This window comes from Carex rostrata, chromosome 18 (genome assembly GCF_964058835.1).
Source record: "Carex rostrata chromosome 18, lpCarRost1.2, whole genome shotgun sequence".
NCBI classification, from domain to species: domain Eukaryota; kingdom Viridiplantae; phylum Streptophyta; class Magnoliopsida; order Poales; family Cyperaceae; genus Carex; species Carex rostrata.
This window is the reverse complement of record NC_135935.1, coordinates 8,240,380-8,258,668: the sequence shown is the minus strand read 5'-3', so window position 1 is coordinate 8,258,668 and position 18,289 is coordinate 8,240,380. Positions and strand designations below refer to the sequence as shown.

Here is an 18,289-nt window from a genome sequence, read left to right as displayed (position 1 = left end):
ATGTACGGAACTGTACAATAGAGTTAGTATCCTCAACTTCTAAGTTCTAACGACAAATGAAGTGACATAGAAATGATTTGATGTGACAGAGCAATGAAATTTCCCATTCGAACAGTTATGCACAATTTGACCTGTGATAATTTCAATGAGCAGTTAAGATTTTATAAAATGGCCAACGTTTATAAAAATATTTCTTTATTATCAGAAAGTCTTCAATGGTCTACTTTTAATATTAATTTCCTCAAATACATGTAAAAATATTTATTTGTCAATTTGAAAATTATTAATATATCTCTACACAGTATAACCTCTATACAGTTTGTTGTATGCATTCTATTTTTTTTTTTTTGTATTAATATTGCTGACTTCAAGTTTGAAATCAAATGACAAAGGATTAAATCACAACAATTAGATGGTAAAGGAACCGATTCATTGCAATTTTGGATGTTATATGTCTAAGATATACTCCTGAATACATTTTCTAAAGAACAGGAGCATGCATTGATGCGGTTCCTCAAAATAATTTGGTTTCTTCTAAAAATATCATTTATCTAGTTGCCGACAAATAAATAAATGATCCAGTTTCTTAAAATAATTTGGTTCCTTCTAATTCATAAAAAAAAAATGATCTATCTGGTTGCCAATAAAATGATGCAGTTCCTTAACACCTTGTTTGTGTGGATAGTAGGAGGAAGGAAGGAGAGGTGAAGAATAGAAGAGAATGAAATGGAATATAAAGGAAGATTAACATATTTAACCTTTTCGTACTTGGATGATTAATGACAGAAAATAAATTTAATTTTTATTTCTGTCTTATTTTTTGTCTGATTTGATTAAAAAATTTAGAATGTTAATAAAAAATTCGATTGCTGTTGTATTTTTGTGATAAAAAACTTATATGAGAATTATATTGGTAAAATATAGAGTTGGACATTTGTGTTATTTTAAAAAAAAAAATTTTTAACAAAATTTATTTTCATCCGTTACACTCTAAATTAGAAGAAAAACTAATTATATTAATTACAATGATACAAGGTTAAACCTTTCATTTCCTGTATCCTTCACTTCTGACATAATTTTGTCAACTAATTAAATGCGATTCGACGAAATTTTGTTTTTTTTTTCTTCTTCCCAGTCCCTCCCTTCCTCTACTCTCCATCCAAACAAGCTGTAAAATGATTTGGTTACGTTCTAATCTAGCATACACCAGGGCACATGAGAGATATATAAAGCATGGACCACAAGCCTCAAAGTTTTTTTTTTTTTTTTTGCACCAACAAGGAATCGAATCTATAGTCTAGCATACACCAGGGCACATAAGAGATAAAGCATGGACCACAAGCCAAAGTTTTTATTTTTGCACCAACAAGTAGGGGTGATTAATGAGCGAGTTTAAGCGAGTTTTTAATGAGCTAGTCACGAGTTACATAATTTAACAAATTGTCATAATTCATTAAACTTTTTTTTTACAATATAAACCTATAATAGCATCAATATATTACAAAGTTTCTCACAAAAATAAGGTTCGCAGTTCTCATAAGGTTTCTCCCCAGAAACTATAATAGCATCAACATATTACAAAGTTTCTCACAAAAATAAAATAGAAATCCAAAAGCCCAGAGAGTTTTGGTAAAATTGAGCGCTTTAGGTTTTGTTGATTTGGTTTCGTCTGCCGACTTTAGCGTATGATACAGGGATTTAATAAGGCAGCGATGATTTAATGAGGCATAAATTTAGTTTATTGATTTATTTGAGATTGGATGTGGCAAATTCTTAATGAGTGAGCATGAGCGAGTTGGGCTATGCTCATGCTCTGCTCATTAAGTAAATGAGCGAATTTAAGTGAGTTGATAATGAACAAGTTGGTAATGAGTTTTTAATGAGCAAGTCACGAGTTATATGCAATTTACTCACCCCTGCCAATAAGGAATTGAACCTATAATCTAGCATACACTAGGGCACATGAGAGATAAAGCATGGACCACAAGCCAAAGTTTTTTTTTTTGCACCTAGGTTCTGAGACACCAAGGCAAGCAACTTAACCACTACGCCATATTAGATTTGTTGTTAAATATTAGAAGCTATGCTATTTAATATATACTTGAGCTATCATATTAAAAAATATATATATATCTAATTTATATAATACATGTGTTGAATTAGTAATATAATTAATATAATAAAAAAATAAAATATATAATAGACGTATTGTATCCTTCATTTTTAAAAATTATCGTATCGTTATATCCGTATTGTATCCGATACAATACCCGTACCCATATCCATGCAACATAGCTTCTAGTACATGAAAAAATCTTCTATCTGGTTGCCGACAATATAGCAGTCTAGGATATTTTTCAGTTTTTTTTTTTTTTTTTTTTTTTGGCATGAACAGCAGGGACAGTGTCAGTCCTATGGAAAGTCTGTACCGTCAGGGAACCGGCGGATTTGTTTCCTATCTATCTAATGTTTTTTTTGGAGGCATTCTTTTACCACATTTGTTTTGTGTACCGGATGATCTAGATAGGTCAAAACAAAATGTCTTATGTTCGCATTAATAGTAAGTTAATTAGCAACGGATACATAACAGACTCAATAAAATTAATATTTTTCCTCATATAAAAGAGGAGGGCTCAAATGTCTTATTGCTTCATGCTCTAGTCGTATTCCAACATCTTTATTTTCAATTTCAAAATTCAAACAAAAGATTTAAACTGCTCAACATGATATCCACGTTAAAATATACTTAGAGATCAAATTTTATATTTTCTTTAATTTTTTTTATTATTTTTTAAGATAGGTACAAAATCACTATTTTTAGATGGTTTGCAATTTTTGAAAAACATTGATTTTGTATCTAGTTAATTAAAAGATATTAAAAAGTTTCCAAAAAATATAAAATTTGATCTCTAAGTACATTTTAACGTGGATATCATGTTGAGAGGTTCAGATCTTTTGTTTGAACTTTTAAATCGAAAATAAAAATATTAGGGAACAATTAGAGTATGAATAATGAAGCATTTGAGTCCTCCAGATAAAATGCAGATCTCTTTCTGGGAAACAAATCTGCTACGATCCTAAGGGAATTGTAGGGTCCTAAAATTCCAAATTCATCCTTTTATCTTTTGGGATGTATGGATCTCTACAAAAGTTGTTTTATATGTACGAATCTCAAAACTAATGAAAGTTCGATTTGAAATTTTAGGACCCTACAATCCTCTTAGGATCATAGCAGATTTATTTCCCTCTTTCTGTCTCCGGTCTACCTCTCTGTTCATCCTTTCTTTTCTTTTCTTTTATTCTCTATTTTATGTATAAATAGTTTCCTCCGATTTATCTTGCTTTTGCATTTTCTAATTGCCTTTTTAATTGTTTTCTCTATTTTCTTCTTAATTTCTTTTTTCATTTTATTTACTAATTATTTTTATTTAAAAAAAGCTTACGCCAAAAAAAAAACGATTTTCTGATCCGATTCAATTGATTTTAATTCTATGGTTAAGTAACCAATTCGATTTCAATTTTTCCTTCTATCATACCAAGTCCATAAAGATTTTTGCCTATCAATCCCTGACAAAAATCCTGGCTATACCACTATACACTGATAGATTTATTTTATCTCTCTCCACTAATTTTATTGATTTTTCTTGTCAAAATAATATTTTGGTGATTACTATTATATCTTTATTTTCGGCAATTAACATTTTATTCATGGCCAGGGGTGGACCCAGAGTATTTAGGGGAGGAGGGGGCAGCTGCCCCCCTGGATTTTGAGTTTTAGTGGATATCGGGATGTTTCGATCGACTTTGCCCCCCCCCCCCCCCCCCCACCCCCGAAAATTTGTTTGCCCCTCTTTGAATGTTTGAATTGTAATTCGAGTTAAATTTAGAGTTAAAATAAAAAAAATATTATTTGAATTATGATTGATAATTAGAATTATAGGTTAGAGAATCAAAAATTACAAGTCGTTGAAAAGTACAAGTTAAACCCAAAAGTACAAGTTAAAGTAATATTTTTTTATCGATTACCTAATTAGTTATTTAGACCCGATTTGATATTTTTTTTACCCTCCTGACAAAAATCCTGGGTCTGCCCCTGTTCATGGCTCATATATATATATATATATATCTATCTATTCAATGACACTCTTTTATCCCTTTATCTAACCCGTACTGTATTCGATAAGATGTGTACTGGTAAGAATTTTTTATTTATTTAGCCTATCAGGTACACGTAAGAATAAAGTTTTTCTCCATTTATATAACGGGCATTGGTATGAAAATGCTTCAACCCAACCCATTGACACTCCTAATTGCACACACTAAAAAACTCTTGGATATCCATATATACTGCCTCAGTCACCCGGCATACTAAACTAGCTACTGAACTAAACGGAGGCAGATCAACACAGTGGATATTAATTGTTATTCATCTGTATCTTCATTGTGGTGTTGTACGTACTCGTTGTTTTAAGTTGTGTTCGTATTTGATAGTAAGGTACGTAGAACGTAGGGAATGTAATAAGGTTGGTGAGCTGTCTGCTGACTCTGCTCACCGACCTTAAAAAAAAATGCTGGTTCACTGAACCTCACAATTATTGCATCCAATCTTCAAACTAATTAGTTATTTTAAGTTTAAGATCCACATCTGCACTCAAGCATAAACAGTCACTCATTTAGCAGCATTGGTACAAGTGGCACCTCTCAGACTCTCCTTGGTCTCATTTTGTCTGTCCAATAATCCATCAAAGTACAACTCATATGCATTTTGTCTTATTGATTTTTGTATATGATCATTAATTAAAACAAAATATCATTTCTTGTACTTCAGAGTTCAGACAAGGCCAACACACTGCACTTCACTGGCATATGCAATTATATTATCAGTGGGTCCCCAATTTCCATAGGCATCTTAGCAATCACCCATCCAAAATCAAAATTTTGTTATATAGAGATATTTAATGAACAGATGGATATTAGTTTCCTTGGCACCAGTTACTGAGCATAATTGGCACAGAGGAGAACCAGACCACCCTTTGGCTTGCAAAACCTTTTTTTTGTGAGTATTCTATTTTTAATTAACATCCACATAATGATCTTAATTTTTTTGAGGGAAATTTCACGTATACCCCTAAAAAACATCAACATTACTTATTTCCCCTTCTGAAATTCATAACATCATATTTACTCTTCTAAATGTCAAAAACTCATAAATTTCCCTATTTTATTGCCTTTCCTATTAAAACACAATTTGAAATGATAAAGTACCAATTTTAATCTTTATTAAAAAATAAAAAATATGTAGCATGTATAAGAAAAATGTCAATCTGCTAATTGGTCAGTTTTCAAGAACAAATGGATTGTTTCTTTACTTTTAACGCATATACGATACTTAGGTATAAGAAAAATGTCAATCTGCTAATCTGCTATTGTTCCTTCTATTATGTGTCATGCTGCTCCATATATAAACGACACTCGATCATCCTAGAATATAGCTCACATTTGATAAATCCAAAATCGTTATGGGACAGGATTCAAGTCGCATGGAACAACATAACATCAACTGTTTGGTAGTACATATATTTATTTATTTTTTTTTAGGAAAAACCTTTTGCGTATATAGTACATATTATTTACATACATCCCCAGGACCTAGCTAACAACTTTTGGCATTCAAAGAGAATTCACTTGCCTCAATCCACAAGCTACAAGTTCTTGCTCCAATAAGGTACAAAACTCTATTTAACAGTTACCAAAAACTAATTGTATTTAAATACTTTACACGCTATAAATTGCTGTCACAACTCCACATACAAAATACTAAAAGCACCCCAATAGTACAGGATTTGTTTGGCATCATTAAATTACAGAGTTCTAAAACTAGAAACAAGGCAACGGATACTGCAACGATCACCTGAAAAATAAACCAAAAAAATTTTTAATAGGAAAAAATGTAAAACTCCATTATCTTTAAAATAAAGATTCCTTTTTGATTCAATGCAAAGGATACGAATTCTATTTTGTGGGAGATAGGTAAAGCATAACTACCATAGTGTATTGAAAATACCCGACCGTTGTCCGTACCCGGCCGGACCGTATCCGGGGCCGGGTTTGGAACGGGTAGGTGAGTAACCTGGGTAGGGGTTAAAACGGACCGAGACCGGTTTTTTGAAAAAAAAAAAAACCGTGATAACCCGGACTGTGCCAAATCCAGACCTATCCGGACTGAACCGTGAACCCGCCTACCCGTCCTTCCGAACCCGCCCGTACCCGCCCATAAAATTCAAATTAAAAAAAAAAAACGGTTTTCAAATAAGTAATTAATTTAAGAAATCGATAAGTTAAATCCATTGTTTTAAAATAATTCATATTTTTTTTAAAGTAATTGATTTAAGAAATTTTTTTATTATATTTTATTGTTTTAAAATAGATGATTTAAGCAACATTGTTTTAAAATAATTCGTAATTTTGATTTATATTTAATTATAATAAAAATTATTGAGTTCAAATATGCAATCATGTCAAATAAATTTTAGTTTAAATGAATTTTAATTTATATTTTATCGATTTAAAAAGAAAAACAGAAAAAAAGCAGCAAAAAGGAAAAAGGAAAAAGGAAAAAAAAAAACCGTTCCTAACCGGACTGGACCCGTACCCTGAATCAACCCACGAACTCGGACCGAGCAACCCGCGGACACGTGCTATCCGGGGATTGAGCCGAATAAGAGTAGGGTTTTCGAAAATAAACCTGTGCTATCCTACCCGAACAACCCGTGCCCATATCAACCCTCCGCCCGTGCGGGTTTGACCCGGACGTGCTCGGTCCGACCTGTTTTCAATCCACTTTTATTACCACAATAATGCAGTTTGCCCTTTAACCCTCTAAAGCAAAAAAAAAAACATCATATGTGAAAAGGTTCCCATTGATTGTGTATCCTCTGCATTAACTCAAAAGGGAATCTTTTGAATATCAACCGTCTAATTTTAAACGGGCCAATCCACCACCTGCCTATGACATAAGAATCTATTAATATTAGTGCAGATCTAATTTTTTACAAATCTTAAAACAAATCGGATGGTTGAAATTCATTAACTCTTTTTATTTTGAGTTAATGCAGAGGATTCCCATCTCCGTTATCCACAATGGATCGAATCTTTTGCGGAAATCAATGCTGACAATGTTATAGCAAATACATCTTTGTCATTCATTCAATAAAATTCCCTGTAGCCTCTCTTTTATGCGAATTAATAAATCCTGACCATCCGATTTGTTATAAGATTCGTGTAGACTAGATCCGCACTAATATTAAAGGGCCCCTTATATCATAAGCAGGGGCCGGATTGGCTCTGTTTAAAATCAAACGGTTCAGATTTAGTAACTCAAAAGATTCCTTTTTGAGTTAATGCAGAGGATACGCACTCCTTTTATGCTTTGTTCCTGTATGCACCACCTGTAAAAAGTATGATTGATTAGTACTATACACATATGTCCCGTTAGTTTATTAATTGAAGCACCGTTGCCTACTTTTAAATGGAAATAATTAATTTATTTCCCTTTTAAATGGACAACTACTAAAATAGTTAAACAGATGGCCGTTAAACCGACAAAATTGAAGGAATTAAGCCTTTTTATATAAAATAATGCGACAAAATTCATAGGCCAATATATTTAATATTATATAAATATCGGACATAGCTAGACTTCATAAAATTATTAATGGAAGCCTTGATATATTAATTTACGTCTGAAAGGCTCTCTAAGCGCCAAAAACAACAAATTATATATAGTTGGTTGCCAGAACCAACAAGACCTGCTTCAAGAGATGTTGTCAAATCTGAGGTTTCTTATAGAGGGAAAGAGAGGAAGAGTGTAGGACAGAGAGATGTTGTTAGATAATAAAAGCAGATCAGAGGCTATATGGTTTCTTCTCGGAGCAGCTATAGCAACTAGTTTACTGGTGCTTTATTTCTCCATAAACACGGAACAAAGCAAGATAATTCATGATCTAGGCTTGAGTAATGAGGTTCAACTTCCACCTAGCAGTGTCGGTCACAACAAAACAGATAATGCACCAACAAATATTACTGAGGTACATCAAACTCTTATATATATGTGTATTATAAAGTTAATTTGCTGATACATTGATCGCTTTATTCGTGCAATTATCTTTACACTGTTTCTTCCTGCTTCTTCTCTGTTATGCTCAAACATGCTGCATATATAACTTGGTTTTTTTATGCTGTTTCTGGTTTTCAAACTTACAAGTTATTTCGAAATAGATCATTTTTAAGATATCCAAATATGTAAATTATTGTTATCTAAAATCTAGCAATGGCCAACTTGGTTGGTTTTTTGATAGACAAAAGAAAAATGCAGATCCTTTCGTGAAATAGCTTCCTTAAAATAAACATAACAAACAATAAAAAACAAAATGAAATTGTCAAATTACTAACCAAAATTCTTGCAAATTAAAGGAGTTTACAGTCTAATTCTATTTTCTTTCTTTTCTGATTTAGCCTGAGCACTTACCATTTATTTCTATATTATGCATGTATGTAGACAGCCTTTCAAGACCTACTTCCGCTACTAAAAAATGCATCTATGGGCGACAACACGATAATTTTCACCGAGATTAATGATGCATATGCAAATCCAGGTTCCATTCTTGACCTCTTCCTCGAGAGTTTTCATGTTGGGGAGAACATAGAGCACCTCCTCGAGCATTTGATTATTGTAGCAACAGACCAAGTCTCATTTGAGAGGTGTAAAATCATACACCATCACTGCTACTTGTTAAAGATTGATGGTGAAAATTTTGAAGCTGCGAAGTTCTTTATGTCAAAAGGCTTTGTTAACCTTGTTTGGACCAAGATTATGCTGATGCAACGCATGGTGGAGTTCGGATATAATGTGATTTTCACGGTACGTGGATTTTTTTTCTATCATAATTAATTACATTGTAATTGCATAAGTCAGACATGAAGACATTTTATGTCAGTAAAATATAATTAGATCAATGTATTAGACCAAATATCTCACATAGCCGAAGTAAACTTATATTCTGGAGCATCGTTCTTACTTCTTACAACAATAGTTTCTAAATTCTTTTTGGACTTAATATGTATGAATGTATATTAAAACTTTACCTAAGTGAAAGAGAACATTTCTCATATAGTCAAGAACTGAAGTCCAACTGTTATAATATATATTTTTTTTTGTTACAGGATTTGGATGTTTTGTGGTTCCGTAACATCTTAAAGCTCATCCCTGTTGACTATGACATAACATTATCCTGCGATGTATTTATCGGATGGCCAGAATATATTGGCAGTTTTCCAAATACTGGGCTTTTCTACGTGAAGAGCACCATGAAAAATGCCGAGGTACTCAATTACTGGTATGAAGCAAGGAAAAGGTTCCCTGGCAAGAACGAACAATCTGTTTTCAATGCGATCAAGAAGGAACTTGTTGATAAGTTTCGAACTAAGATGAGATTTGTCGAAACTGATTATCTTAGTGGGTTTTGCAACTATGGGAAGGACTTGAACAAGGTCTATACGATGCAGTCGAACTGTTGCGTCGGTCTTCAGAATAAGCTAAATGATTTAAGCGGCATTTTGGATGATTGGAAGAAGTATAAAGCTTTATCCAGTGAGGAGAAATGGAATGGAAAGTTTACGTGGACATTTCCTCGTATTTGCTTACATTAACCACAGATAAATCGTATGCTGTCTTCGCTAAGTCTAATTTTCTTTATTAATTTTGTTCTATATATGTACTTGAACTTTTAGAAAATGGAACATGTATGTTGGAAAGTATATCAGACGTTGGATTTCTTTAATTCCTGGTTTAATTTTCTAAACATATATAGTTATCCTTCAAAATTAAGCCTGGTTGTGTGATACAATGAGGAATCAGGTAAACCGTAAGCCTGTTTGTGCCCCCATAGTTGTTGTTTCCTAATCCTACCTCTTGAATTCGGAGACTCCATGGCCATTGCCACTCCAACGCGCTCGGAGAACTCCTGCAGGATGTACTCTAATTTCTTGACTGGCCCTGGCCCAAAGCCCAAAGCCCAAAGCCCAAAGCCCAAAGGCCTTTATTTGTTTCTTCGTATGTGGGATATGTACATTTCTAATTAGATTGAGAAAATCTTTTTGCATGATTATAATAAAATAATAAGTAACAATCAGAAATTTTGTTCATTTGTAAGATTTATATATTTTTTAATTCGTAATAGACGAAATTCTGATGATTTTATTTAATTGAACAAAATCATTACCTATTAAAATATTTCTGTTAAGACAATGTCAATAAATTACATTCAAAGCTAAATATGCGTTTGAAATCTCAAGAGCAGGATCCTAACGCAGAATGTTGAGATTGCATATTTTCAGGTTGAATTGTATCTATTATGCTATTCCCTAATTAAACTGTGAAATGTCATAATGTGAATAATGCACAATATCTCAAATAAATTTGAAGAAAACAAGAAATTAATCCTCCACTTGTAATATATGTAGAAAATGCCAAAAGTACCCTTGTAAGTTAAACAAATTAATGCTGGCCCAGAGGCTATTTCAATGGTTATAGTACCGCTGTTTTAATTTATACAACAGTTTTGACTGTTATTATCTGTACTCTTTTTATTGTTTTCATGAATCAGCTGTTATTGGTTTCTTCTAAGTCATGCATATTTTATTGAGAAATGATCTGGTCTCTCAAGTCATCATATTCGAGCGCGTTCTCCAACAAATTTAATAGAAAAAAACTTCCAATTTTATCTAACTTTCATTTCAGCAATAATATTCAAGTTTTAAAGTTTTTGTTTATAACATTTTACAATACTACTCAAAAGCATTTAAACATTTATATGTAAGCATTAAAATTTTAAATATGTATAGTTTTAACTCTTAACTACTTTTATTTTTAAGCTAAAAAAGAAAAAATCATTCTCGTCAATTTTTCCAACGATCCGTGATGAATTTTACGAATCTAAAAATACGAACATTTTCTATTCGATTTTATCTTTCAAATAAGTCATTTGTTTTTTTTCTTTTGAAAGTAAAGCTCAATCTACAACCATTTAAATTTTCAAGGCTTTGTACATAAGGTTTATATGCTTTGTAGATGAGATTTGTACATAAAGTGTTATTGTTGATGTTTATATACTTTGAAGCAGTGTTGTAAATAACGGTATGCGGTCGTCGGACGGATGGGGTACCACCAAGCGATTAATCGGTATACGGCCGATTAATTGAAATTATGCGGACAATTTACCTTTTTATTAAATTTATGTATATATATCATAATTTATTAAAAATAATTTATTTAACTCATTAAATTTATCAAATAAACTTAATTTAACTTAATTTCATTATTATAACATGACACTACACTTTTTTTTATGGCATAAGCATTTTACATGTGTCAGTAACACATTTATTTAATGAAAAAATAAATTCAAGAGTTAAACTTTTTTCAAATACTAATAACATATTATGTGAAAGAAATGAAACATTCTAACATAAAATCACTAAATTTAGTTTATAATAATAACTTAGTTTCATAAATGAATATGTCGTACTAATTGAAAAAATTACATCAGTAATTAGTAAGAAAAATATATGATAAATAAATAGAGGAAGAATTTATCAATTTGAAAGTAAGTAAGAAGAAAAAACATATATAAAAAATATTGAATGTATGTCCAAGCACAAACAAAACTACAATACATTATTTATAAAACTTATTATCACACACTATCACATAAAAAAAAGTCAATGTGAAAAAAAAAATTACTGAAATAAATTGGAATAAACGAGAATAATCAGGAATAATCGGCCGATTAAACGTTTTCCACCGCAAACATGCCTCCATTAAGGGTATGCGTGACGGTTTGGCCACCGTCACCGATTAATTGGCCGATTAATCAGCCGTCATGGGCGTTTTTTACAACACTGCTTTGAAGTGTTATTGTTGAGATTTAAATTCTTTGTACATGAGGTTTATCCGCTTTATTCTAGATATTTGAAGTGTTATTAATGAGGTTTATACGAAAAATTTGAAGGCTTGTAAACAAAGATTTTAAGGGTTTTGAAGCAAAATATAACAAAAAAACTAAAGTCACATAAATTTAAAGTGGTAAAAAAAATGACAACACAAATATAACTCGAAAGTTATTATTCATGGATCTCATTTGAAAGAAAAAATCGAGTAAAAAACGTTCGTATTTTTATATTTGCAAAATTCATCACGGATCATCGGAAAATAAAAAAGAATGATCAGAGCTTTAAATGTTTGAATATGAGTGCTGAAAATGAAAATAAATATCAAGTAATTGGGGGACACGCTAAGATATTATTTTGCAGGTCAATTATCAAGCTCGTATTTTATTTTCCATTTTAACAAAGTTTAGACTTTGCATACAACTTCAAAAATATTTAAATAAATCTAAAGACCGATGCAGCTGCCAATATTTCTTTAGACTTTGCATCTATCATGTCATTGGACCGTTTGACTAGATGAAAAGCAGATTTAAGAAAAGACCCTAAAAAAATGAAAATTTATAACAAATGGTGAGGACGATATTGATCTAGTAAGGTATTCCACCGGATGTGAAAACCTCAATTCTTAACTAAGAGCATCTATTTTTGTAATTGTATAAAATAATATATTTTACTATCACATTAACAATTTTAGCAATTTTTTCATATAATTTCAAACGATTGTCTTTCTTGCCTTGCATTATAATTTTAATTTATGACGCATTGAATAGTTTAATCTAATATTTTATCTTTGCAATTACCTCTTCAGCATTGGAATTGACATTTTAAATAAATAAATAAAGCAATGATAATTATGATGTGTTACTTTCAAAAAGAATGCTAATTTAATAAACTTGCTACATTGCAATTGTAATTGCTCTTAATGTAAAAGTTTGGAGCAATTACAAAATCACAAATGCAGGTCTTTCTTAGATGAGTTAGGCTGGGGTGCTATGGATAGCATAGTGGCCTCTATGCTACGGCTCAATATTCGAGTTTTCAAAATCCAAACGGTCGATCCGAACCGTTCATCTTATTCTCCATATTAATATCTGCTTGGAGACCAAATTTTACATTTTTATGAATTTTTTTACTATTTATTAAGTATTTTACAAAATTGTTGATCCAACGGTGGCTGCACAAAACAGTAAAACCGTTGGATTAGCGATTTTCAAAGTGGCTTAATAAATAGTAAAAAAATTCAGAAAATTATAAAATTTGGTCTCCAAGCAGATATTAATATGGAGAATAAGATGAACGGTTCGGATCGACCGTTTGGATTTTGAAAACTCGAATATTGAGCCGTAGCATAGAGGCCACTATGCTATCCATAGCACCCCAGCCTAACTCTTCTTAGATATACAACTCAAAATTTATGTATAAATTAAAAGAATTCTCAAAATTGTGTAAACTCATTGCAGAGAGAAAAAACAACACATGATTATTCACAAAAACGTGTGTGATGAACAATCCGTCTTTTGTCATGGATTATCTCAAAGGATCTGGACCTGACATGGCGATTGCCATGGGTACTCTTCACTGACGATGTTCCGATAGGTCCAGCAACTATCCTTAGCATACTCAGCAAATCCCCTGGAACTAGATCACTTTCTCCTCTGAAACTCAATGAATTTAACACCAGAATATTGTTGCTAGTGTAATTCATGTCTTGTCCTTCGTCCCAGCCATCGTCTCTGCTCCTAACAACAATTCCATTTCCATTCCATAGTTCAGCATCGATAGCTCCAATCGGGGCTGTGCTTTTACGACTGAGCGGATGATTACCGGTGTTGTCTAGTGGCAATGTTGCTTGAAGACCCAGTACCTTTCCAAAGGTCTTTTATTATTGTTAGCAATACCGATAATATTACTAAACCACTATCTAATTCAAGTCTTTTTCTTATTAATTAGGATGTGTTATATAAATTATTTTGTTGATTAATGGGGTAGATATCATTTTGAGATTATATTCTATGTTAATTGAATGTTCGTGGCTAGCAAAAATGTGGAGGTCTAGCCAATTGCAAAAAAGTTATGAATAAACACAATAAATTATACTTGATATTTCAATTACATGTTTCCCTTTAAATATCACAATTAAATACTACTTGCTGTTGTGATTTACTTTTGTTCAACATTGCAAAAAAGTTCATGCCAAAATTCATAACGATACACTAACTGTTATGAATAGACACAGTAAATTATACTTGAGATTTCAATTAAATGTTTCATTTCAAAAATCTCAATTAAATACTGCTTGTTGCTGTGATTTACTTTTGTTCAACATTCAAAGGGAGATCTCAAATAAATAGAAATTTTGTTGTCTTCGGGAACTAAACATTTCCAACGGTAGCCTCATGGAAATATTAAGTATGACTATAAAATAATATTAACTAAATCAATAAAATATTTTCATGTGCATATTGGTCTAGTATTTCCGTGAGCCTTCATTATAAAATTATATAAATATAATAACTAAAACATTTCCAAAGGTAATTCATGGAAATAATATATCTCACTACTTTCAAAATATTTTCAAAGGTAATTTATGGAAATAATATATTAATAAAATATAGTATTTGATTTGTTTGACGGGTCATGGGTAATCCAAAAGTATTTTCAAAGGCGGATAGGAAACATTTCCAAAGGCAGACAATAGAGATTTCCATGCGTTACTATTTCCATGGGTCTGCCATTGGAAATTATTAAGTTTGTCAGAAAAAACAATTTTATTCCCAACATACTTTCCTCCCCTTGGAAATAGCATAGGCTGCGCATGGAAAAAAAAAACAAAATCTAGTAGTGTACACTGTGACCACATTATGTGATCAAATATGATGTGACCAATCATATTTAATTATTGTTTTCAAGTTTTAAGTTAGTTCAAAGAAAATAATAACAAAATAAATTAGAATAAGAAATATTGTTGAAAAAAGAAACAATCCTTGTAATGTGTCACATGATGTGAAGTAGCTAAGATGGTAGAGGATAGTCATGGTCACGCGAATGGTCTCAGCGTGTGAGTCACGTCGTGTGATCAACATATGTCGGGTGACGGAACTGGTAAGGCATTACTAATTTCCTTCTCTAGACAAAGCCTACCACAATAATGCATTTTGCACATTAATAAAAAAAATCCATATGTGAAATGTGTAGTGATTCTCATATGAATACCCCAATAAGTCAATAATGCATTTTGCAAGTACTCTTGAGAGGAGAATTTTTTGAAAGTACGATCTTGTAAACCCCATTTTAAAATTGGCAAAGGCTTCTATGGACATAAGGACCTATTTGTAAAATGAACATATTTTTATTGTCAAAGTTCAAACAGTCGATCCGAACCGTTCATCTTGTTCTTCATATTAATATGTGCTTGGAGACCAAAATTTACATTTTTCTGAATTTTTTTACTATTTATTAATATGTGTACAAAATTCAATGGTCTGAATTTGATATTTTTTGTACCCCTCTTAATAAATAATAAAAAAATTCATAAAAATGTAAAATTTGGTCTCCAAGCACATATTAATATGAAGAACAAGATGAACGGTTCGGATCGACTGTTTGAACTTTGAAAATAAAAAAGGTGTTCATTTTACAAATAGGTCCTTATGTCCATAGAAGCATCACTCTTTAAAATTTTATGCTTTGCTCTTATCCCACCTGTAAAATCACAGATTGATTAGTACACATATTAAATACATACAATTAGAGAACCACGTATCTAACCAAAATCTTATTCATTGAAGCCCCGTTACCTACTTTTAAATGCGCGCACAGTTACTAAATTAAACAGATGGCCTTGAAAGCGTACTAAACCGCGGCGCCAAACCGACAAAATTGAAGGAAACCTTATTATATATATTGAAGCGACAAAATTCATAGGCCATTATATTATATTAATATCGGACATAGACTTCAATAAATTATTCATGGAAGCCTTGATTAATTAATTTACGTCTGAAAGGCTCAAATTATATATAGTTGGTCACCAGAACCAACGAGACGTGCTTCAAGAGACTAATTTGTCAAACCTTAAGATATCTTACAGAGAGAAAGAGGGGAAGAGTGTGGGACTGGGACAGAGAGATGTTGTCAGAGAATAAAAGCAGATCAGAGGCTATATGGCATGTTCTTCTCGGAGCAGCTATAGCAACTGGTTTACTGGTGTTTTACTTCTCTATAATTACGGAACAAAGCAAGACAATTCATGATCTAGGCTTGAGGAATGAGGTTCAACTTCCACTTAACAGTACTGTCTCTCTCAATAAAACAGAGAATGCACCAACAAATATTACTGAGGTACTTTATTTTCTACCTTCCGTGGTGCTTTAATGTACATCAAACTCTTCTATTCTCTTACTAACCAAAAATTAAATTATCAAAATACTAACCAAAATTCTTACAAAAGGTGTTTACGGTCTAAATCTATTTTCTTACTTATCTGGTTTAGCTTACAATTTATTTATATATTTTGTATAAAGACAACCTTTGAAGACCTACTTCCGCTACTACAAAATGCATCTATGGATGACAACACGATAATTTTCACAGAGATTAATGACGCATTTGCCAATCCAGGTTCCATGCTTGACCTCTTCCTCGAGAGTTTTCATGTTGGTGAGAACATAAAGCACCTCCTCGATCACTTGATTATCGTAGCAATGGATGAAGTCTCATTTGAGAGATGTAAATCTATACACCATCACTGCTACTTGTTAAAGATTGATGGTGAAAATTTTCAATCCGAGAAGTTCTATATGACAAAAGGCTTTGTTAACCTTGTCTGGACCAAGATTAAGCTGATGCAACGCATGGTGGAGTTCGGATATAATGTGATTTTTACGGTACGTGGGCTATTTTCTATCTTGATTTATTAGTTTTAATTTATGATTAATTACAGTGGTCAGTGTTATTGCATAAGTCAGACACGAAGACATTTTATGTCTGTAAAGTATAATAAGATCTGTTTGCAAATATATACATAGAGAGAGAGGGATCCACTTACACCCTTTTTTGGTGATACCGGATTACACCATATATTTTCAAAGTCCAAAAAATCGATCCAAATTGGTCAACATGATGGATATGTTAAAATGTGTTTGCAAATCAAATTTTACATTTTTTTTAAATTTTTTTACTATTTATTATGATTGGTACAAAAATTCAATGGTCTGAATATAACGATTTTGTTAAATACTTAATAAATAGTAAAAAAATTCAAAAAAATGTAAAATTTGATCTGCAAGCACATTTTAATATATTCATTATGTTGAACGGTTGTAATCAACTATTTGAACTTTAAAAACTTTGAAAATGGAGAGTGTAATTCGGTGTCACCAAAAAATGTGTAATTGGATCCCTCGTCATATATATATATATAGGAAAATGCTAATATGCTACGTGTAGCATAGATAATCTTCGTGCAACGGCACAATATTTGAGTTTTAAAATCCTAACGGTCGATCCGAACCGTTCAACATGATCTCCATATGAATATGTACTTTCAAACCAAATTTTACATTTTTTTAGAATTTTTTTAGATAGGTAGAAAATCACTTGATCTGAAAATTCTATACCATTCAGATTAAGTAATTTTTTACCTATCTAAAAATAGTAAAAAAATTCTAAAAAATGTAAAATTTGGTTTGCAAGTACATATTCATATGGAGATCATGTTGAACGGTTCAGATCGACTGTTAGGATTTTGAAAACTCAAATATTGAGCCTTTGCACGGAGGCCCTCTATGTTATGCGTAGCACCGTAGCCAATTCCTATATGTATATGTGTGTGTGTATATATATATATAGAGAGAGAGAGAGAGAGAGATGGGCTATGGTGCATTGCAATGCATAGGCCATGGTGTGCATTGGATCATAAATCACCGATTCAAAGTCCAAATGACCGATCCAAACCGTTCATCTTGTTCTCCATATTAATATGTGCTTGGAGACCAAATTTTATATTTTTTTGGAATTTTTTTACTATTTATTAAGCCACTTTGAAAATCGCTGATCCAACGGTGGCTTCTGATTTTACTGTTCCAAACAGTCACCGTTGGATCAGCGATTTTCAAAGTGGCTTAATAAATAGTAAAAAAATTTCAAAAAATATAAAATTTGGTCTCCAAGCACATATTAATATGGAGAACAAGATGAACGGTTTGGATCGGTCATTTGGACTTTGAATTGGTGATTTATGGTCCAATGCACACCATGGCCTATGCATTGCAATGCACCATAG

General features: G+C 31.9%; 2 protein-coding genes across 2 annotated transcripts; both read left to right on the top strand.

The window, feature by feature from the left end:
- Window positions 1-7,676: 7,676 nt before the first annotated feature.
- On the top strand, window positions 7,677-9,839 carry LOC144569149 (uncharacterized protein At4g15970-like). Its single transcript, XM_078319350.1, has 3 exons — window positions 7,677-8,087; window positions 8,558-8,920; window positions 9,223-9,839. Exons 1-3 carry the CDS (start codon window positions 7,881-7,883, stop codon window positions 9,706-9,708), a joined length of 1,056 nt encoding a protein of 351 aa, XP_078175476.1. The 5' UTR covers window positions 7,677-7,880; the 3' UTR covers window positions 9,709-9,839.
- A 6,262-nt stretch (window positions 9,840-16,101) lies between these two features.
- LOC144569150 (uncharacterized protein At4g15970-like) lies at window positions 16,102-16,961 on the top strand. Its single transcript, XM_078319351.1, has 2 exons — window positions 16,102-16,347; window positions 16,530-16,961. The coding sequence occupies exons 1-2, from the start codon at window positions 16,135-16,137 to the stop codon at window positions 16,923-16,925; spliced, it is 609 nt and encodes a 202-aa protein (XP_078175477.1). The 5' UTR covers window positions 16,102-16,134; the 3' UTR covers window positions 16,926-16,961.
- The last annotated feature ends 1,328 nt before the right edge of the window (window positions 16,962-18,289 follow it).

Bases quoted from the DNA above. Each gene is read 5' to 3' on its own strand.
- LOC144569150 (XM_078319351.1), top strand. From the start codon at position 16,135: ATGTTGTCAGAGAATAAAAGCAGATCAGAGGCTATATGGCATGTTCTT. The intron at 16,348-16,529 runs GTACTTTATTTT...TTTTGTATAAAG, and splicing joins CACCAACAAATATTACTGAG to ACAACCTTTGAAGACCTACT.
- LOC144569149 (XM_078319350.1), top strand. From the start codon at position 7,881: ATGTTGTTAGATAATAAAAGCAGATCAGAGGCTATATGGTTTCTTCTC. The intron at 8,088-8,557 runs GTACATCAAACT...GCATGTATGTAG, and splicing joins CACCAACAAATATTACTGAG to ACAGCCTTTCAAGACCTACT. The intron at 8,921-9,222 runs GTACGTGGATTT...TTTTTGTTACAG, and splicing joins GATATAATGTGATTTTCACG to GATTTGGATGTTTTGTGGTT.